At 43.5% G+C, this 22,930-nt stretch overlaps 1 protein-coding gene across 3 annotated transcripts; it reads right to left on the bottom strand.

The window, feature by feature from the left end:
- Window positions 1-10,161: 10,161 nt before the first annotated feature.
- SMNDC1 (survival motor neuron domain containing 1) lies at window positions 10,162-18,841 on the bottom strand. Of its 3 annotated transcripts, none has more exons than XM_073684740.1 (6): window positions 18,752-18,841; window positions 17,942-18,061; window positions 16,659-16,801; window positions 16,038-16,199; window positions 15,789-15,942; window positions 10,162-11,595 (listed from the first exon to the last, which is right to left on the bottom strand). In XM_073684740.1, exons 2-6 carry the CDS (start codon window positions 18,059-18,061, stop codon window positions 11,458-11,460), a joined length of 717 nt encoding a protein of 238 aa, XP_073540841.1. In that variant the 5' UTR covers window positions 18,752-18,841; the 3' UTR covers window positions 10,162-11,457. The 3 variants fall into 3 exon arrangements, with proteins under 3 accessions (XP_073540841.1, XP_073540843.1, XP_073540842.1); XM_073684742.1 differs by having other exon boundaries at window positions 18,780-18,819; XM_073684741.1 differs by lacking the exon at window positions 18,752-18,841 and adding an exon at window positions 18,628-18,733.
- Window positions 18,842-22,930: the final 4,089 nt, after the last annotated feature.

The following is a 22,930-nucleotide window of genomic DNA, read 5'->3' as shown; positions in this document are numbered from 1 at the left end:
ATAGTAGTTATATTCTTGTACATAGGGGGCAGTATTATAGTTATATTCTTGTACATAGGGGCAGTATTATAGTAGTTATATTCTTGTACATAGGGGCAGTATTATAGTAGTTATATTCTTGTACATAGGGGGCAGTATTATAGTAGTTATATTCTTGTACATAGGGGCAGTATTACAGTAGTTATGTACTTGTACATAAAGGGCAGTATTATAGTAGTTATGTTCTTGTACATAGAGGGCAGTATTATAGTAGTTATACAACCCCTGAGAAAAATTATGGAATCACCGGGCTCAGAGGATGTTCATTCAGTTGTTTAATGTTGTTGAAAAAAAGCCAATCACAGACATGGCACAAAACTAAAGTCATTTCAAATGGCAACTTTAGGGCTTTAAGAAGCACTAAAAGAAATCAAGATTAAAAATGTGGTACTCAGGAAGGGTAATTTTTTTTCAGACCAAGCAGAGGGAAAAAATTATGGAATCACTCAATTCTGAGGAAAAAATTATGGAATCATGAAAAACAAAGACACAAAAGAACACTCCAATATATCACTAGTATTTTGTTGCACCACCTCTGGCTTTAATAACAGCTTGCAGTCTCTGAGGCATGGACTTAATGAGTGACAAACAGTACTCGTCATCAATCTGGCTCCAACTTTCTCTGATTGCTGTTGCCAGATCAGCTTTGCAGGTTGGAGCCTTGTCATGGATCATTTTCTTCAACTTCCACTAAAGATTTTCAATTGGATTGAGATCTGGACTATTTGCAGGCCATGACATTGACCTTATGTGTCTTCTTTCAAGGAATGTTTTCACAGTTTTTGCTCTATGGCAGGATGCATTATCAGCTTGAAAAATGATGTCATCATCCCCAAACATCCTTTCAATTGATGGGATAAGAAAACTGTCCAAAATATCAATGTAAACTTGGGCATTTATTGAAGATGTAATGACAGCCATCTCCCCAGTGCCTTTACCTGACATGCAGCCCCATATCATCAATGACTGTGGAAATTTGCATGTTCTCTTCACGCAGTCATCTTTATAAATCTCATTGGAACGGCACCAAACAAAAGTTCCAGCATCATCACCTTGCCCAATGCAGATTCGCGATTCATCACTGAATGACTTCCATCCAGTCATCCACAGTCCACGATTGCTTTTCCTTAGCCCATTGTAACCTTGTTTTTTCTGTTTAGGTGTTAATGATGGCTTATGTTTTAGCTTTTCTGTATGTAAATCCCATTTCCTTTAGGCGGTTTCTTACAGTTCGGTCACAGACATTGACTGCAGTTTCCTCTAATTCGTTCCTCATTTGTTTTGTTGTGCATTTCCTGTTTTGGAGACATATTGCTTTAAGTTTCCGGTCTTGGCGCTTTGATGTCTTCCTTGGTCTACCAGTATGTTTGCCTTTAACAACCTTCCCATGTTGTTTGTATTTGGTCCAGATTTTAGACACAGCTGACTGTGAACAACTAACATCTTTTGCAACATTGCGTGATGATTTACCTTCTGTTAAGAGTTTGTCAATCCTCTCCTTTGTTTCAATTGACATCTCTCATGTTGGAGCCATGATTCAAGTTAGTCCACTTGGTGCAACAGCTCTCCAAGGTGTGATCACTCCTTTTTAGATGCAGACTAACGAGCAGATCTAATTTGATGCAGATGTTAGTTTTGGAAATGAAAATTTACAGGATGATTCCATAATTTTTTCCTCAGAATTGAGTGATCCCATAATTTTTTCCCTCTGCTTGGTCTGAAAAAAATTACCCTTACTGAGTACCACATTTTTAATCTTGATTTCTTTGTGTTTCTTAAAGCCCTAAAGTTGCTATTTGAAATTACTTTAGTTTTGTGCCATGTCTGTGATCTGCTTTTTTTAAACAACATTAAACAATTGAATGAACATCCTTCAAGCCCGGTGATTCCATAATTTTTGCCAGGGGTTGTATTCTTGTACATAGGGAGAAGTATTATAGTAGTTATATTCTTCTACATAGGGGGCAGTATTATAGTAGTTATATTCTTGTACATAGTGGCAGTATTATAGTAGTTATATTCTTGTACATAGAGGCAGTATTATAGTAGTTATTCTTGTACATAGGGGTCAGTATTATAGTAGTTATATTCTTGTGCATAGGAGCAGTATTATAGTAGTTATATTCTTGTACATAGGGGCAGTATTATAGTAGTTATATTCTTGTACATAGGGAGCAGTATTATAGTAGTTATATGCTTGTACATAGGGGCAGTATTATAGTAGTTATATTCTTGTACATAGGGGCAGTATTATAGTAGTTATATTCTTGTATATAGGAGCAGTATTATAGTAGTTATATTCTTGTACATAGGGGCAGTATTATAGTAGTTATATTCTTGTACATAGGAACAGTATTATAGTAGTTATATTCTTGTACATAGGAGCAGTATTATAGTAGTTATATTCTTGTACATAGGGGGCAGTAATATAGTAGTTATATTCTTGTACATAGGAGCAGTATTATAGTTATATTCTTGTACATAGAGGCAGTATTATAGTAGTTATATTCTTGTACATAGGAGCAGTATTATAGTAGTTATATTCTTGTACATAGGGGGCAGTATTATAGTAGTTATATTCTTGTACATAGGGGGCAGTATTATAGTAGTTATATTCATGTACATAGGAGCAGTATTATAGTAGTTATATTCTTGTACATAGGGGGCAGTATTATAGTAGTTATATTCTTGTACATAGGAGCAGTACTATAGTAGTTATATTCTTGTACATAGGAGCAGTATTATAGTAGTTATATTCTTGTACATAGGAGCAGTATTATAGTAGTTATATTCATGTACATAGGAGCAGTATTATAGTAGTTATATTCTTGTACATAGGAACAGTATTATAGTAGTTATATTCTTGTACATAGGAGCAGTATTATAGTAGTTATATTCTTGTAAATAGGGGCAGCATTATAGTACTTATATTCTTGTACATAAGAGCAGTATTATAGTAGTTATATTCTTGTAAATAGGGGCAGTATTATAGTAGTTATATTCTTGTACATAGGAGCAGTATTATAGTAGTTATATTCTTGCACATAGGAGCAGTATTATAGTAGTTATATTCTTGTACATAGAGAGCAGTATTATAGCAGTTATATTCTTGTAGATAGGAGCAGTATTATAGTAGTTATATTCCTGTACATAGGGACAGTATTATAGTAGTTATATTCTTGTACATAGGAGCAGTATTATAGTAGTTATATTCCTGTACATAGGGACAGTATTATAGTAGTTATATTCTTGTACATAGGAGCAGTATTATAGTAGTTATATTCTTGTAGATAGGAGCAGTATTATAGTAGTTATATTCTTGTACATAGGGGCAGTATTATAGTAGTTATATTCTTGTACATAGAGAGCAGTATTATAGCAGTTATATTCTTGTAGATAGGAGCAGTATTATAGTAGTTATATTCCTGTACATAGGGACAGTATTATAGTAGTTATATTCTTGCACATAGGGGGCTGTATTATAGTAGTTATATTCTTGTAAATAGGGGCAGTATTATAGTAGTTATATTCTTGGACATAGGAGCAGTATTATAGTAGTTATATTCTTGTATATAGGAGCAGTATTATAGTAGTTATATTCTTGTACATAGGGGTCAGTATTATAGTAGTTATATTCTTGTACATAGGGGGCTGTATTATAGTAGTTATATTCTTGTAAATAGGGGCAGTATTATAGTACTTATATTCTTGGACATAGGAGCAGTATTATAGTACTTATATTCTTGGACATAGGAGCAGTATTATAGTAGTTATATTCTTGTACATAGGGGTCAGTATTATAGTAGTTATATTCTTGTACATAGGAGCAGTATTATAGTAGTTATATTCTTGTACATAGGGGCAGTATTATAGTAGTTATATTCTTGTACATAGGGAGCAGTATTATAGTAGTTATATTCCTGTACATAGGGACAGTATTATAGTAGTTATATTCTTGTACATAGGAGCAGTATTATAGTAGTTATATTCTTGTACATAGAGAGTAGTATTATAGCAGTTATATTCTTGTAGATAGGAGCAGTATTATAGTAGTTATATTCCTGTACATAGGGACAGTATTATAGTAGTTATATTCTTGTACATAGGGGGCTGTATTATAGTATATTCTTGTAAATAGGGGCAGTATTATAGTAGTTATATTCCTGTACATAGGGACCGTATTATAGTAGTTATATTCTTGTACATAGGAGCAGTATTCTAGTAGTTATATTCTTGTACATAGGAGCAGTATTATAGTAGTTATGTACTTTTACATAGGGGCAGTATTATAGTAGTTATATTCTTGTACATAGGGGGCTGTATTATAGTAGTTATATTCTTGTAAATAGGGGCAGTATTATAGTAGTTATATTCTTGGACATAGGAGCAGTATTATAGTAGTTATATTCTTGTATATAGGAGCAGTATTATAGTAGTTATATTCTTGTACATAGGGGTCAGTATTATAGTAGTTATATTCTTGTACATAGGAGCAGTATTATAGTAGTTATATTCTTGTACATAGGGGCAGTATTATAGTAGTTATATTCTTGTACATAGGGGCAGTATTATAGTAGTTATATTCTTGTACATAGGGAGCAGTATTATAGTAGTTATATTCCTGTACATAGGGACAGTATTATAGTAGTTATATTCTTGTACATAGGAGCAGTATTATAGTAGTTATATTCTTGTACATAGAGAGTAGTATTATAGCAGTTATATTCTTGTAGATAGGAGCAGTATTATAGTAGTTATATTCCTGTACATAGGGACAGTATTATAGTAGTTATATTCTTGTACATAGGGGGCTGTATTATAGTAGTTATATTCTTGTAAATAGGGGCAGTATTATAGTAGTTATATTCTTGGACATAGGAGCAGTATTATAGTAGTTATATTCTTGTACACAGGAGCAGCATTATAGTAGTTATATTCCTGTACATAGGGACCGTATTATAGTAGTTATATTCTTGTACATAGGAGCAGTATTATAGTAGTTATATTCTTGTACATAGGAGCAGTATTATAGTAGTTATGTACTTTTACATAGGGGCAGTATTATAGTAGTTATATTCTTGTAAATAGGGGCAGTATTATAGTAGTTATATTCTTGGACATAGGAGCAGTATTATAGTAGTTATATTCTTGTATATAGGAGCAGTATTATAGTAGTTATATTCTTGTACATAGGGGTCAGTATTATAGTAGTTATATTCTTGTACATAGGGGCAGTATTATAGTAGTTATATTCTTGTACATAGGGAGCAGTATTATAGTAGTTATATGCTTGTACATAGGGGCAGTATTATAGTAGTTATATTCTTGTACATAGGGGGCAGTAATATAGTAGTTATATTCTTGTACATAGGAGCAGTATTATAGTTATATTCTTGTACATAGAGGCAGTATTATAGTAGTTATATTCTTGTACATAGCAGTATTATAGTAGTTATATTCTTGTACATAGGAGCAGTATTATAGTAGTTATATTCTTGTACATAGGGGTCAGTATTATAGTAGTTATATTCTTGTAGATAGGAGCAGTATTATAGTAGTTATATTCCTGTACATAGGGACAGTATTATAGTAGTTATATTCTTGTACATAGGAGCAGTATTATAGTAGTTATATTCCTGTACATAGGGACAGTATTATAGTAGTTATATTCTTGTACATAGGAGCAGTATTATAGTAGTTATATTCTTGTAGATAGGAGCAGTATTATAGTAGTTATATTCTTGTACATAGGGGCAGTATTATAGTAGTTATATTCTTGTACATAGAGAGCAGTATTATAGCAGTTATATTCTTGTAGATAGGAGCAGTATTATAGTAGTTATATTCCTGTACATAGGGACAGTATTATAGTAGTTATATTCTTGCACATAGGGGGCTGTATTATAGTAGTTATATTCTTGTAAATAGGGGCAGTATTATAGTAGTTATATTCTTGGACATAGGAGCAGTATTATAGTAGTTATATTCTTGTATATAGGAGCAGTATTATAGTAGTTATATTCTTGTACATAGGGGTCAGTATTATAGTAGTTATATTCTTGTACATAGGGGGCTGTATTATAGTAGTTATATTCTTGTAAATAGGGGCAGTATTATAGTACTTATATTCTTGGACATAGGAGCAGTATTATAGTACTTATATTCTTGGACATAGGAGCAGTATTATAGTAGTTATATTCTTGTACATAGGGGTCAGTATTATAGTAGTTATATTCTTGTACATAGGAGCAGTATTATAGTAGTTATATTCTTGTACATAGGGGCAGTATTATAGTAGTTATATTCTTGTACATAGGGAGCAGTATTATAGTAGTTCTATTCCTGTACATAGGGACAGTATTATAGTAGTTATATTCTTGTACATAGGAGCAGTATTATAGTAGTTATATTCTTGTACATAGAGAGTAGTATTATAGCAGTTATATTCTTGTAGATAGGAGCAGTATTATAGTAGTTATATTCCTGTACATAGGGACAGTATTATAGTAGTTATATTCTTGTACATAGGGGGCTGTATTATAGTAGTTATATTCTTGTAAATAGGGGCAGTATTATAGTAGTTATATTCCTGTACATAGGGACCGTATTATAGTAGTTATATTCTTGTACATAGGAGCAGTATTCTAGTAGTTATATTCTTGTACATAGGAGCAGTATTATAGTAGTTATGTACTTTTACATAGGGGCAGTATTATAGTAGTTATATTCTTGTACATAGGGGGCTGTATTATAGTAGTTATATTCTTGTAAATAGGGGCAGTATTATAGTAGTTATATTCTTGGACATAGGAGCAGTATTATAGTAGTTATATTCTTGTATATAGGAGCAGTATTATAGTAGTTATATTCTTGTACATAGGGGTCAGTATTATAGTAGTTATATTCTTGTACATAGGAGCAGTATTATAGTAGTTATATTCTTGTACATAGGGGCAGTATTATAGTAGTTATATTCTTGTACATAGGGGCAGTATTATAGTAGTTATATTCTTGTACATAGGGAGCAGTATTATAGTAGTTATATTCCTGTACATAGGGACAGTATTATAGTAGTTATATTCTTGTACATAGGAGCAGTATTATAGTAGTTATATTCTTGTACATAGAGAGTAGTATTATAGCAGTTATATTCTTGTAGATAGGAGCAGTATTATAGTAGTTATATTCCTGTACATAGGGACAGTATTATAGTAGTTATATTCTTGTACATAGGGGGCTGTATTATAGTAGTTATATTCTTGTAAATAGGGGCAGTATTATAGTAGTTATATTCTTGGACATAGGAGCAGTATTATAGTAGTTATATTCTTGTACACAGGAGCAGCATTATAGTAGTTATATTCCTGTACATAGGGACCGTATTATAGTAGTTATATTCTTGTACATAGGAGCAGTATTATAGTAGTTATATTCTTGTACATAGGAGCAGTATTATAGTAGTTATGTACTTTTACATAGGGGCAGTATTATAGTAGTTATATTCTTGTAAATAGGGGCAGTATTATAGTAGTTATATTCTTGGACATAGGAGCAGTATTATAGTAGTTATATTCTTGTATATAGGAGCAGTATTATAGTAGTTATATTCTTGTACATAGGGGTCAGTATTATAGTAGTTATATTCTTGTACATAGGGGCAGTATTATAGTAGTTATATTCTTGTACATAGGGAGCAGTATTATAGTAGTTATATGCTTGTACATAGGGGCAGTATTATAGTAGTTATATTCTTGTACATAGGGGGCAGTAATATAGTAGTTATATTCTTGTACATAGGAGCAGTATTATAGTTATATTCTTGTACATAGAGGCAGTATTATAGTAGTTATATTCTTGTACATAGCAGTATTATAGTAGTTATATTCTTGTACATAGGAGCAGTATTATAGTAGTTATATTCTTGTACATAGGGGGCAGTATTATAGTAGTTATATTCTTGCACATAGGAGCAGTATTATGGCAGTTATATTCTTGTACATAGGGGGCAGTATTATAGTAGTTATATTCTTGTACATAGGGGCAGTATTATAGTAGTTATATTCTTGTAAATAGGGGGCTGTATTATAGTAGTTATATTCTTGTAAATAGGGGCAGTATTATAGTAGTTATATTCTTGTACATAGGGGGCAGTATTATAGTAGTTATATTCTTGTACATAGGGGGCAGTATTATGGCAGTTATATTCTTGTACATAGGGAGCAGTATTATAGTAGTTATATTCTTGTACATAGGGGCATTATTATAGTAGTTATATTCTTGTACATAGGGGCAGTATTATAGTAGTTATATTCTTGTACATAGGGGGCAAGTATTTGAGAAAAAAAAATATATATAAGGACGCAAATTGTGGTTCAGAAGCAAAAAAAAAAAAAAAATAAAAATCGAACACAACTGTATGATGAAGCCTAATGCTATTATAACGTCCGAATCACTGCAGCTTTGTGGAAATGAGTATTTTTCCTCTGCGGGGTGGTCCAACTCTTCTTGGTGTGAGGGGCACAGAAGGCCTTCAGCCGCATCCTCCTCCTCCTCCTCCTCCAGAGACTGAAGCCCTGCAGCTGCATCCCCCCTCTCCTCCTCCAGAGACTGAAGCCCTGCAGCTGCATCCCCCCTCTCATCAAGAGACTGAAGCCCTGCAGCTGCATCCCCCCTCTCCTCAAGAGACTGAAGCCCTGCAGCTGCATCCCCTCTCCTCCTCCAGAGACTGAAGCCCTGCAGCTGCATCCCCCTCCTCCTCCAGAGACAGAAGCCCTGCAGCTGAATCCCTCCTCTCCTCCTCCAGAGACTGAAGCCCTGCAGCTGAATCCCTCCTCTCCTCCTCCAGAGACTGAAGCCCTGCAGCTGAATCCCTCCTCTCCTCCTCCAGAGACTGAAGCCCTGCAGCTGCATCCCCCCTCTCCTCCTCGAGACTGAAGCCCTGCAGCTGCATCCCCCCTCTCCTCCTCCAGAGACTGAAGCCCTGCAGCTGCATCCCCCTCCTCCTCCAGAGACAGAAGCCCTGCAGCTGAATCCCTCCTCTCCTCCTCCAGAGACTGAAGCCCTGCAGCTGAATCCCTCCTCTCCTCCTCCAGAGACTGAAGCCCTGCAGCTGCATCCCCCTCCTCCTCCAGACTGAAGCCCTGCAGCTGAATCCCTCCTCTCCTCCTCCAGAGACTGAAGCCCTGCAGCTGCATCCTCCCTCTCCTCCTCCAGACTGAAGCCCTGCAGCTGCATCCCCTCTCCTCCTCCAGAGACTGAAGCCCTGCAGCTGCATCCCCTCTCCTCCTCCAGAGACTGAAGCCCTGCAGCTGCATCCCCCTCTCCTCCTCCAGAGACTGAAGCCCTGCAGCTGCATCCCCCTCCTCCTCCAGAGACATAAGCCCTGCAGCTGAATCCCTCCTCTCTTCCTCCAGAGACTGAAGCCCTGCAGCTGAATCCCTCCTCTCCTCCTCCAGAGACTGAAGCCCTGCAGCTGCATCCCCCCTCTCCTCCTCCAGAGACTGAAGCCCTGCAGCTGCATCCCCCTCCTCCTCCAGACAGAAGCCCTGCAGCTACATCCCCCTCCTCTTCCAGACAGAAGCCCTGCAGCTACATCCCCCTCCTCTTCCAGACAGAAGCCCTGCAGCTACATCCCCCTCCTCCTGAGACAGAAGCCCTGCAGCTGCATCCTCCTTCTCCTCCAGAGACTGAAGCCCTGCAGCTACATCCCCCCCGCCCCCTCCAGAGACTGAAGCCCTGCAGCTGCATCCTCCCTCTCCTCCTCCAGACTGAAACCCTGCAGCTGCATCCCCCCTCTCCTCCTCCAGAGACTGAAGCCCTGCAGCTGCATCCCCCTCCTCCTCCAGAGACAGAAGCCCTGCAGCTGCATCCCCCTCCTCCTCCAGAGACAGAAGCCCTGCAGCTGCATCCCCCTCCTCCTCCAGAGACAGAAGCCCTGCAGCTGCATCCCCCTCTCCTCCTCCAGACAGAAGCCCTGCAGCTGCATCCCCCCCTCTCCTCCTCCAGAGACAGAAGCCCTGCAGCTGCATCCCCCCCTCTCCTCCTCCAGAGACAGAAGCCCTGCAGCTACATCCCCCTCCTCCTCCTCCATGTAGTGTATTATATTACTTATAGATAATAGCAATCATTTTAAAATGTTTTATTTTGGTAAAAAGTTACATACAAAACCGAAATTCACACTTGTTATAGAAAATAAGTCACCATCCAGCACAGAATAAACCATTAACCTGCTAAATGAGTGGTCGCTGCAGATGTGGCCTCGGTAGCGCCCCCTTCCTGTCCCAGGAAGCGTTCGGCTGTTGAAGGGATGGGGGGGCCTTGTACTTTATGTGAGAAATCAATGCTGTATGTTGCCGGATGGGTGAGGGGGAATAAACGGATGAGGAGTTTGCAGCATCCTGGTTTTTGCTGAACATTTTGGAAACTGTACAAGGTCACAGAGGTACAAATGTCCTATATACAAGAGAGAAGTCCGATGACCGGGGTGTGTGGAGGCCGCACGGTCCACTACATATATACAGGACGTGTCTACAGGCCACGAGGGGCTGCGCCACTTCTGAACCGTGACACGCACCATTCACTGACAGGAAGCAGAGACCTTGAAAATGGCTAATAACTGAACCCAAACTAAACTAAAGTATGTAAAAAAATTGCAGAATATTTCATTATAAGTTTATTAAAGGGGTCGGACACTTTCTGACCAATAGATCTTTAAAAAAAAAAAAAAAAGCCCTAAAATTGGGCACAAAATCATGAATATCGTCAAGACTTCCCCGGACGACCTACCGGGGACTCTTCTGATTTGCAGGCATCATGCCCTCGTCACACCACAACGTAGCAGGAATTACAGACCAGGAGATGTGGAGGTGATGCCGGCACAAAGTAGGACGTTCACAGGGCTCTAGTCCGGGGGTCCCAGACTACAGACGTGGCACCCGGACAAGGGTCCTGCACATCTACAATGCACAGCAGGGAATAAGTGATGGCGAAGCTCACGATTGCTTATGACGGTGCACAACAATTCAGGGCTTCACAGAAATTGGCCCTTAATGTGGTTAACCCCATTAAACTTGATTTACATAAGACTAAACAATCCCTGGAAGTCGCCTGCCGCACGGTCTGCAGCGCTGTGCGGATTGAATGGAGGTCGCTGATCATCGCGGTCACGTTCATTACTTCATCGGGTTCTCATTATTTACACCTATGGATCTGGTGCACGACGGAGGCCTCTTCCGCCGTATACACAACGCTACGTGGCCCCTTGTACCTCCCCTGGTTCCACCGAAAAGTAGACATCCTGGTACCTGGGCTCGGTAACGAATGCGGAGTTGCGCTTTTCCTCAGACGACAACAAATAATTTAGTTTTAGAAAAATATAACAATAAAAAGGAAGATGTCAGCCTAAGGGTGTCCGGGGCGTTACTGGGGCATCAGGTGCCGTACATTGTATTTGGACGTGTCTTGATACTGTGTCATTGGTTTGTCCGCGATGCCGCACGTGCCGACTCCAACCTTGCCGGTGACGCTTTCAGGGGAGGCGAAAATACTTCTCTTCACCTAGAAAAGAAATGTACAAGAAATAAGACATTAAATACTGCCCTACTTTCCGGTGATCTTGCGATCAGTCACACGACTGCTGGGACCAATAGAGGCAGCAGCGGCCGTCCTGACGGGTATAGGGAATCCAAAAACACAAGAGATCCCGACAGTGATTAGTGACTGGGTGCCCAAAACTCAGCAGCCCGATCTACAGTGGGTACGGAAAGTATTCAGACCCCTTTACATTTCTCACTCTTTGTTTCACTGCAGTCACTTGGTAAAATCTAAAAAGTTCATTTTTTCCTCATTAAAGTACACTCTGCACCCCATCTTGACTGAAAAAAAAACAGAAATGTAGAAAATTTTGCAAATTTATTAAAGAAAAACTGAAATATCACATGGTCATAAGTATTCAGATCCTTTGCTCAGTATTGAGTAGAAGCCCCCTTTTGAGCTAGTACAGCCATGAGTCTTCTTGGGAATGATGCAACACGTTTTTCACACCTGGATTTGGGGGTCCTCTGCCATTCTTCCTTGCAGATCCTCTCCAGTTCCGTCAGGTTGGATGGTGAACGTTGGTGGACGGCCATTTTCAGGTCTCTCCAGAGATGCTCAATTGGGTTTAGGTCAGGGCTCTGGCTGGGCCAGTCAAGAATGGTCACAGAGTTGTTCTGAAGCCACTCCTTTGTTATTTTAGCTGTGTGCTTAGGGTCATTGTCTTGTTGGAAGGTGAACCTTCATCCAAGTCTGAGGTCCAGAGCACTCTGGAAGAGGTTTTCATCCAGGATATCTCTGTACTTGGCCGCATTCATGTTTCCTTCAATTGCAAGCAGTCGTCCTGTCCCTGCAGCTAAAAAACACCCCCATAGCATGATGCTGCCACCACCATGTTTCACTGTTGGGATTGTATTGGGCAGGTGATGAGCAGTGCCTGGTTTTCTTCACACATATCGCTTAGAATTATCACCAAAAAGTTCTATCTTCATCTCATCAGACCAGAGAATCTTAGTTCTCATAGTCTGGGAGTCCTTCATGTGTTTTTGAGCAAACTCTACGTGGGCTTTCATATGTCTTGCATTGAGGAGAGCCTTCCGTCGGGCCACTCTGCCATAAAGGCCCGACTGGTGGAGGGCAGCAGTGATAGTTGACTTTGTGGAACTTTCTCCCATCTCCCTACTGCATCTCTGGAGCTCAGCCACAGTGATCTTGGGGTTCTTCTTTACCTCTCTCACCAAGGCTCTTCTCCCACGATTGCTCAGTTTGGCTGGACGACCAGGTCTAGGAAGACTTCTGGTGGTCCCAAACTTCTTCCATTTAAGGATTACAGAGGCCACTGTGCTCTTAGGAACCTTGAGTAATGCAGAAATTCTTTTGTAACCTTGGCCAGATCTGTGCCTTGGCACAATTCTGTCTCTGAGCTCCTTGGGCAGTTCCTTTGAGCTCATGATTCTCATTTGGTCTGACATGCACTGTGAGCTGTGAGGTCTTATATAGACAGGTGTGTGCCTTTCTAAATCAAGTCCTATCCGTTTAATTAAACACAGCTGGACACCAATGAAGGAGTAGAACCATCTCAAGGAGGATCACAAGGAAATGGACAGCATGTGACCTAAATATGAGTGTCTGAGCAAAGGGTCTGAATACTTATGACCATGTGATATTTCAGTTTTTCTTTTTTAATAAATTGAAAAACAGAAATGTAGAATTTCTTTTCAGTCAAGATGGGGTGCTGAGTGGACTTTAATGAGAAAAAAAATGAACTTTTTAGAATTTATCAAATGGCTGCAATGAAACGAAGAGTGAAAAATTGAAAGGGTTCTGAATACTTTCCGTACCCACTGTATATGTACGGCCACATACACACTGTAGGGGCCGGAGAAGGAAGGGGCAGGCTCCGGTTTTGTTTTCTTACTTTGAAACCAGAAAACTAAAATATTCTTTCCATATCGGTTTTTATTTTCTTATTGCAGAGCATACATGTCAAACTCTGGCCCACAGGGTGATTTTATTTGGCCCGCGACACCAGAACCACCACCCCTAGGTGGGGCCCATTGTCCCCTACGGAGGGAGGACTATGCGGGGCCCATTGTCCCCTACGGAGGGAGGACTATGCGGGGCCCATTGTCCCCTACGGAGGGAGGACTATGCGGGGCCCATTGTCCCCTACGGAGGGAGGACTATGCGGGGCCCATTGTCCCCTACGGAGGGAGGACTATGCGGGGCCCATTGTCCCCTACGGAGGGAGGACTATGCGGGGCCCATTGTCCCCTACGGAGGGAGGACTATGCGGGGCCCATTGTCCCCTACGGAGGGAGGACTATGCGGGGCCCATTGTCCCGTACGGAGGACTATGCGGGGCCCATTGTCCCGTACGGAGGACTATGCGGGGCCCATTGTCCCGTACGGAGGACTATGCGGGGCCCATTGTCCCGTACGGAGGACTATGCGGGGCCCATTGTCCCGTACGGAGGACTATGCGGGGCCCATTTTTCTGTATGTAGTACTGTGTGGGGCCCATTTTTCTGTATGTAGTACTGTGTGGGGCCCATTATTCTGTATGTAGTACTGTGTGGGGCCCATTATTCTGTATACTGGTTGGCGAGCAACTTTAGCCCTCTGTGTGTTTGACATCCTTGTTGTAGATATTTCCAGCAGTCACATGGAGCACAGTAACCTGTAGCCTGTAGAGGACTCAGTGACTCCTTTTGGAGAGTTTTCTCGGCATGTTTTGTGGCCTGTCCAGAGGGGGAGGAGGTGAGCTGTACGCATATCTTGTATGGCAGAGTGCTGTGAGCATGCTCTATGGCCTTTGCAGAGGTAATTTACAGGGAGGGTGAATTAGAAGGTGAATTAGGACATGAATCATTGACTTTAATGGGAGAGCATTCCGGGTATGCTCTATAACCTGTGCACAGATCATTGTGTAGGGAGAAAGGGGGAGAAGGTGTGATATGACATTAACTACTGATTTGTATGGGAGAGTGTTGTGGGCATGCTCTGTAATCTGTGCAGAGGTCACTGTGCATGGATGGGGAGGAGGTGAGCTAAAACATCACAAATAAACGACTGATGGATCGGGATATATAAATATTGGTATTTTTCATTATACTGCGTGTAATTACAATGAGATGTCATGATGTTAGGAGCCTCAATCATCAGCATGAAAAGTTGAAAAAATAAAAATATTTTCCACATAAAATTTGATGTGACAACGGATCGCCTTCAGCTGCAACTAAAGTGTGTAAATGTAACTTACTATAAGCAGTGCGGCCGCTGCGGACCAGGTGCTGGGACTGTACAGGAGGGATGTAATCACCCGGTCCGGTCACCGTCAGCAGACGGGGGGAACCGATCCATTAGCAGAACACAAATGGTGAGCGCACATTCCACGCTGCAATCCCAGAGGGATTCACCCCGACATTCACAACTCCACTGCCAGGACATGATGTACACAGCCATTACAGTATATACCAAGGGGAGAGGACTAGTACCAGAGCCCACAACTGTGGAATTGCACTTTTTTTTGCAATTTCACTGTACTTAAATTTTTTTTTCCCCGTTTACCAGTACACTATGTGGTACAACTTGTCCCGCAAAAAAAAAGCTCTAATACGGCCACATTGAAGGAAAAATAAAAAAAGTTATAGGTCTTGGAAGAAGGGGAGGAAAAAACGGAAAGTCACGAGATCATGAAGAGGAGATATAATATATATATATATTTTTTTAGAAAACCACCTCTTAAACGAAAGGTCATTTTCTGTTTTAAAGGGGTTGTCCAGACACATGATGCTGATGACCTATCATTAGGAGATATCATTAAAATCAGACCGGTTGGGGGGTCCGACAGCCAACACCCCCACTGATCAGTAATTACTAGCCCCAGCGGCACAGCATGGCTCCATTCAATGTGTAGCAGCTGCGGAGGAAGCCGCACATCAGTTCCTTTACTCTTGAATAGGATATTGGTCATCAGTATCATATGAATAGACGACCACCTTAATATTAATATGAGGTTTAATGTGGTTACCATTAGGATGATGCAATGTTCCTAGAAAAGTTAGGCCAACGTGTCACTTTATAGCACCAGCTCCCGTGCGAGTTCCCACCAAACCTCCCAAGGCACCTGAAAGAGGATTCAGGGTTTTCTGGAGAGGAGGTGGCTGGGGATCAAGCACTGACGTCTTGTCTTACTCCTCAGCAGGTGGCTTTACCTGTCCTTTCTTGTTCTTAGAATAGGCCTTGTTATTGAATTGCTGCCATTTCACTTTTTGATCTTCTCGTTCCGCCTCCAACTCCTTTATTCTCTGCGCCTTCTTCAACGCTTTCTTCTTTTTATATTCTCTCTGCTGGGCGATCATTTCTTTTCTGGAGGGAGGAGGACATAACGTAAAGTACGGAGCAGCCGTGAACACTCTGAATACTGGACACTGAAGAGGCGAGGGATGTGGAGAGGTACTCACTTAGACATTGGGAGGCTGCCGCTGTCTTCCTTCGCCTTCCTGCCTTCCTCTAAGGGCTTCAGGTTCAGCAGAGAAGTCACTTCTGCATTTCCATAACCGAGGAAAGTAATGGCTGCCGTCCCATTCTCCTCATCTATCTCCTCGATCTCGGCCTCGTACCATCTGTAAAGAGATCAGGGCTGTAAGCGTGTGAGTAATGGCTTGTATCACAGCACGACGCGAACATCACACAGTGCAATCAGTCTGGACACAATCTGTTGGTGCATTGAGCCGATGTGGCGCGAGCACATCAGCATCGGATGTTACAGCCTGTAGTGGAATATGGCAGCCATGACAAAGCAATTAGCTGAAAATCTACGTTTCTACTCAGTAATAATAATAATATATTTATAAACAGCGTAGGCCCCCCTCTATAAGGCTTTCTGGCATGACCACATTTTTGCAGTAGCTGCAGTCTTGATGGGGGACGGAGAGAGAAAACTTCACGTCTACAGACGTCTGCGGTCGGCACATATCCCACCTAGTTTAAGCAGTTTACTATCTTGGGGTCCATAGCCCACTCTTACCACCACACTGAACTGATTCATGGCAAATGTAAACAATTTCTCGCCGGTCACTTACTGTCCGTCCTCTGTCCACACGGACATACATCTGTCCCCCACCTTCCAGGTGAGGCTGTCGCTGGCTGACGTGAGGTCATCAGAGTTATCGGGGGCTTCTGAAGGTTGGGACGACAGGAGATCTTTAGTCAACTCGATAACTTCCTGAAAAGGAAAAATAGAGAGGGAATACTGAGTGCAGTTCTGTAGTATTTCTCCAGCCTTACATGTGCACACTACGAGACCGGCGGACTCCATATAGGATCACCGACAGGTACATAAACCTAGTAGATGAGTGTACAATGCCGTCTGCAGAGGTGGACATGGCTGCCGTAGACCAGAGCGATTGGCAGCTGACAGCACGTCCACATGAAGCCCCCGCTGACCAGCATCTTTCTATTGCACCATGTTACTGTATGTAGGTTGCAACCAACACCTGGACATACAGCACACACGGTGTATAGCCTGTGCTTGCATCTGATACGAGGAGGGACGCTGCTGACCCCGCACCACAGACCACATCAGGCTGCAATGTGGAGCCCTGCAAGAGGCTCCACCAGTTACAGGGGATGTACCGTCTGCTGGTGTCAGAGAGAAGTGCTGGGATCTGCCGTCACATAGCCTTCAGTTAGTCGCGCCAAAATACGTAAACTATTAGTTACGTGGGGACCCCAGTTTTTATATTGGAAAAAAACATCATATATTCAAGAAGAGGGACATCAGAGCTGGGAATTTACCGAAAAGGACGGTTACTTACTTGCAGAAATATGACGAAAACAAACTCACTTGGGGACTCAATGGAGGCGTCACCAGGTCAGTACTGGGTAGTTTTTACTTTTATTTTACGACAAATTTGAGTACCGAGCCTTTCTTTTTTGCTTTATTTTTTTCTAAATTCACATTCGGTTTTACATTGATTTATTACACCTGATATGCTAATTTCAATGATCTTTGCCAAAGGGGGGAGTCACAAGGGTTGGACAGCTGGGACCCCTGCAAATAACAACCTATAGGGATTGCATAGGAAAGCAGTTCTCTGCACAGTGGTGCGGCTGCCAAGGCCGAGGCCGTGCAAGGCACTGCAGCCCCTTTATTCTCAGGAACAGTGGGGATCCCCAGCAATCACTAAGTGATGGCACATCCTTGGAGAATGCATTGCACCTCCCTAGAGCTGTGGGATCTGATGACACGGCCCTGGGTTGTGCTCCACCGATCCTCTGCGCTCCCACAGTTGATGGTGGACGTCAGTGACAGGAATCAGCGGCGGTACATGTGCACAGCCCCATCCGCTATTACTCATCTCACCTGTAAATCCTTCCTCAGCTTCAGTAAATCTTCATTCTCTCCATTGGCAGCTAACGCCGACTCCACCTGCTGCAGTTGGGCCTTGTAGCCTGCAAGCTGCTTTGCAAGTTCTTCTGCCATCTGTAAAAGAAGTCAAAGGACAGAAGTGTCCAGGAGTCATCACATCACACAGATTACACTTATTGCATTGTTTCACCAGCTCCTCCGCAGCCCAATGTGTCTCCATGGTAACTAACAATCCTGCTGTCATTATTTTGAAACATTTAGTTTACCTCTAATTTTATACTAACACAGACACCTCTCCCGAGGGGGCAGAGACCTCTCCCGAGGGGGGAATGTGCGGGGGCAGAGACCCCTCTCCTCCCGAGGGGGGGAACGTGGGGGGCAGACACCTCTCCCGAGAGGGAAATGTGGGGGACAGAGACCTCTCCCAAGGGGGCAGAGACCTCTCCCAAGGGGGGAATGTGGGGGACCAGGACCTCTCCAGAGGGGGGAACGTGGGGGGCCGGGACCTCTCCAGAGGGGGGAACGTGGGGGGCCGGGACCTCTCCAGAGGGGGGGGGGGGGGGTCAGACCCTTGTGCTGATTCTTCTTGGGGTCTTTATGGAGATGACGTGTACAGTGGACGGACAGTCACGTGCTCCGTGTATTATACACGAGTGGAGCTGAGAATTACAAAGACACACTATAGTGGCGGCCTCGGGCCTGGACCGTGGGAGGTTGAAGTTTGCTGAGCGGAGCCGGCACCGTCACACTGGTCCCTTCTCCACCTCCGGCCACAGCCGCCGCCCCCGCTCCCCGGCAGCATACCCGGCCCTCCGCTCCCGGCGTCACTCACCGTCTCCGCTCCTTTCAGCGCGGTTTGCTCTCGCGAGATTTTGAGATCCCGCGAGAAGACAGGACGTGAGGTCGCGTTCCCTGCGTCACGTGGTGTGGGGAGCGGTTGTCATGGTGACGCTTGCTGTTCTCAGTGGGGCGATTGCGTAGCCATGAGCACACGTGACCGGCAGTGACGGAGATGTGTGGCCGCGCAGTGGAGCTGTGTACACAAGTGTATAAGACGCCTGCGGAGCGGGAATAAGCAGGGTCTTATTACGGCTCGTTCACACACTGATACTTTTTCTCGCATGTTTCACAGAAAAAAAACTGTTTAACACAGTACCAGCAAAGTGAATGAGTGAGTGAGCTTCCTGCGCCGTGCTGCTGCCGCAGCTGTTTATTTCCTTGCGCTTCATTCATGAACCGGGAAACGTTACACAGCGGTTTAGAAAAATCCACAGCAAATCTGTGCGCTAAAAAGTCACAATAACTAAACAGTCACAGTATCGGCTGAAGGCAGAAGAAAGTGGAGCTGTGTGCAAAAATATTTGAATCAAATTTGGTGGAAAAAAATTGTGAAAATCACAAGTGAAAAGAGACGTTGTGTCCCGTTTTGGCGCATGTGTGTGAATAGAGCGCGACTGTTTCCATTCTCTGCACTCTTCTAGACAGTAACAGGACATAGCAGAAGAAGCAGGGTCACTGCTCCTCCCACTAGTGATGTCATCACTCCTCCCTGTGTCTGACTCCTCCCACTAGTGATGTCATCACCTCCCTGTGTCTGACTCCTCCCACTAGTGATGTCCCCTCTCCTCCCTGTGTCTGACTCCTCCCACTAGTGATGTCATCACTCCTCCCTGTGGCTGACTCCTCCCACTAGTGATGTCACCCTCTCCTCACCTGTGGCTGACCCCTCCCACTAGTGATGTCATCCCCTCCTCCCATGTAGCTGACTCCTCCCACTAGTGATGCCATCCTCCCCTGTGGCTGACTCCTCCCACTAGTGATGTCATCCTCTCCTCCCGTGTCTGACTCCTCCCACTAGTGATGTTATCCTCCCCTGTGGCTGACTCCTCCCACTAGTGATGTCATCCTCTCCTCCCCCGTGTCTGACTCCTCCCACTAGTGATGTGCACCCCCCCTGTGTCTGACTCCTCCCACTAGTGATGTTATCCTCCCCTGTGGCTGACTCCTCCCACTAGTGATGTCATCCTCTCCTCCCCTGTGTCTGACTCCTCCCACTAGTGATGTCATCATCTCCTCCACCCTGCTGCTGCTGCCTCCTTCAGCTGTCTGGATCTCATCCCTGGACACATTACTGTTAAGTCCAAGGGGTAAGTGACATGCCAGGTCTGGCTTAGACACCTTGCATGCACCTCTGCGAAATTAAATATGCAAATTGTTTCTTCAGAGAGGAAGAGGACTTGAACTCTAGTGCCACCTACAGGAAGTAACAGTCCTAAAAGTCAATATCGACCCTTTAACGAGCCTTGTCACATGACTTAGGATAAAAGTCAAATCAGAATCTCATTTTGTAGACATGGTGTTTCTGGGTGTTGCCCCTCATCAGTGCAAAGTGTGGGATCTGATTTGGCTGGGTGAGAGGTTAAGACTGGGATCTAAGTGGTAAGTTTTCATATTGGCATGCCAGACCTGGCATGTCACTCCATAAGGAAAAAATTTACCCCTTAGACCTCAGTCCAGAGCCTCTCACCTAGCCAAATCATATCTCATACTTTGCACTGACGAGGGGCAGTACCCTGAAACACTGTGCACGGACACGCATAGTGGGCAGGGGATTTCTTGAAATCCCATCCACTTTGAATGTAATGTAGAACACTGCGGTTTTCACACAGTGCAAGTGCTCTGCATCCAATCCGCAGCGTTTCATGACCGTGTGCACGCACCCTAATATTACAAGGCTTTTTAAAGGGTCGATAGTGACTTTTAGGATTGCTACTTCCAGTAGGTGGCGCTAGAGTTCAAGGTCTCTTCCTCTCTGAAGAGACAATTTGCATGGTTAGGTCCAGAAATCTTTGGCCAGTGACGAATCCTGGTGATTTCAGCTCTGCAGGCCAATAGTTTGGATTTAAAATGAAACAACTGAGAGGTGACTGAAGTGGAGACTTTCAGGTTTAGTTAAAGGGGTTGAACAGAAATATCCTGTGAAACATTCAGGAATTGCAGCAATTGTTCTACAAATCCTCCTCATTTCAGGGGCTCAGAGTAAATTGGACTCAGAGGCGTAGCTAGGGGTTCAGCCCTGGGTGGGGGGATGAAACATCTGAGTGGGCCCCTAACAAGGTAACCGTGGGTACAACTACGGTGGCACACCCTGATTGTGGGTAAAGAGGAACCTCAGCAAATGACCGCGCTGTTACTGAGAATAAATCTCTACATATAGTGGTAGTTGCCAGACCTGCCGACCTTACAAGTAATTACAGCACATATATATATAGTAACTTACAGATGACGTTCTCTCTTGTGGAGTCGTTCATTTTCCCGTCTTTTCCATCTGGCCCAGACCGACATGAAAACTTCTTCCAGCCAGGACTTGTCTGCAGAGATTACAACGAAAACACATTTGACTTCTCACACATCCAGCCCCGTCCCCATCTATCCCCAACCTGCACAAAATCCTCATCCTGCTGATACCCCAATACTGTTCCCCCACTTCTCCATACTGTGCCCTCACTTCTCCATATTGTCGCCCACTCTCTCACCTCTCCATACTGTCCCCCCATGCTCCCATCTCTACATACTGTTCCCTTTTCTCCATACAATCCCCTCACACTCCCACTTTTCCATATGGTCCCCACTAGCTCCAAATTCTCCATCCTGTTCCCCCATTTCTCCACATTGTCCCCTACACTCCCACCTCTCCATACTGTCCCTCCACTTCTTCATATTGTACACCCACTTCTCCATACCACCCACTCATGCTCCCATTTTCCCATACAGTCCCCCCACCTTTCTATAATGTCCCCCACTTCTCCTTATGGTCCCCCAACTTGTCCATATTGTCCCACATTTCGCCATACAATCACCCCACAGTTCCACTTCTCTATATGGTCATCAGACGCTCCCAATTGTCCATCCTGTTCCCCTATATTGTCCTCTATGCTCCCACCTCTCCATACTGTCCCCCCACTTCTTCATATTGAACACCCATTTCTACATATTGTCCCCCAACACTCCCATTTCTCCATACAGCCCCCCATTTCTCCAAATGGTCCCCCCACTCCTCTATATTGTCCCCCATGCTCCCTCCTCTCCATACTGTCCCAACAATTGACCATCTGGTCCTCCCACCCCCACGCAGCTCCCTCTCACAATATTCCACACTGCCTCATATGCAGGCAAGATGCGATCTTTGCTGCTCTGTGGCTCAGTGATCTGACAGCAGCAGAGTGATGAGGTCAGCAGTGTGTGACCTCTTCACTCCACTGCACTTTGGGCCGGGTAGCTGAGGGGCGCTCCCCTCCTCCCAGCGCTGCAGTGTTGCTGCTCAGATGTATTAATGTCTAAGAGATGTGAATACATCTGAGTACAGGGAAAAGGGAGAGCTGTGCAGCCCTGGTTTTGCTTAAGCATATCGGTGTAGCATAGCTCCGGGTGGCCCACCCCTGAGCACGGGGCCCAGGGCGACCGCACCCTCTTCCCCCCACCCAGTAGTTACGCTACTGATTGGACTAATTCACTTTCCCATAAATAAAATGTCCATGTTTAACCCTTTGTAGACAATGCTTTGCAGCAACGGTGGCCTGAAGCCTGGATGACACCATCGCTGGTTTCCTCCAGTGTGAGGCTTTGCAGCAATGACAGCCTGAAGTCTGGAAGCCATAGAGGTTACCATTGCTGGTCTCCTCCAGTGTTATGCTTTTCAGCAACGACAGTCTGAAATCTGGAGGCCATGGACGTCACCATCACTGATCTGTTAGGCATTGGGTGTTTGCTGGATTCGAAATGGGTTCAGAACCTTCTGTTGTCTCCCATTCTGGTTCAGCCAGGGCTGATGCTGCTCAGCATCATCATCAGTCCCAATGCCTAGCTGGTCCACGAGAAGTACAGGTTGTCTCTCTGGCCTTTGTGCCTAGCAACAGGAAGCATAGGTTGCGGAGGGAGACAGGGCTGTTAAAGTCTAAGTCCAGGTTTCTCTGTACTGAGCAT

The sequence above is a fragment of the Phyllobates terribilis genome, unplaced genomic scaffold (genome assembly GCF_046119375.1).
Source record: "Phyllobates terribilis strain yellow unplaced genomic scaffold, ASM4611937v1 Scaffold_5__5_contigs__length_657084704, whole genome shotgun sequence".
In the NCBI taxonomy this organism is placed as follows: domain Eukaryota; kingdom Metazoa; phylum Chordata; class Amphibia; order Anura; family Dendrobatidae; genus Phyllobates; species Phyllobates terribilis.
Note: the sequence above shows the minus strand (reverse complement) of the source record. Positions and strands in the feature narration are given on the sequence as shown.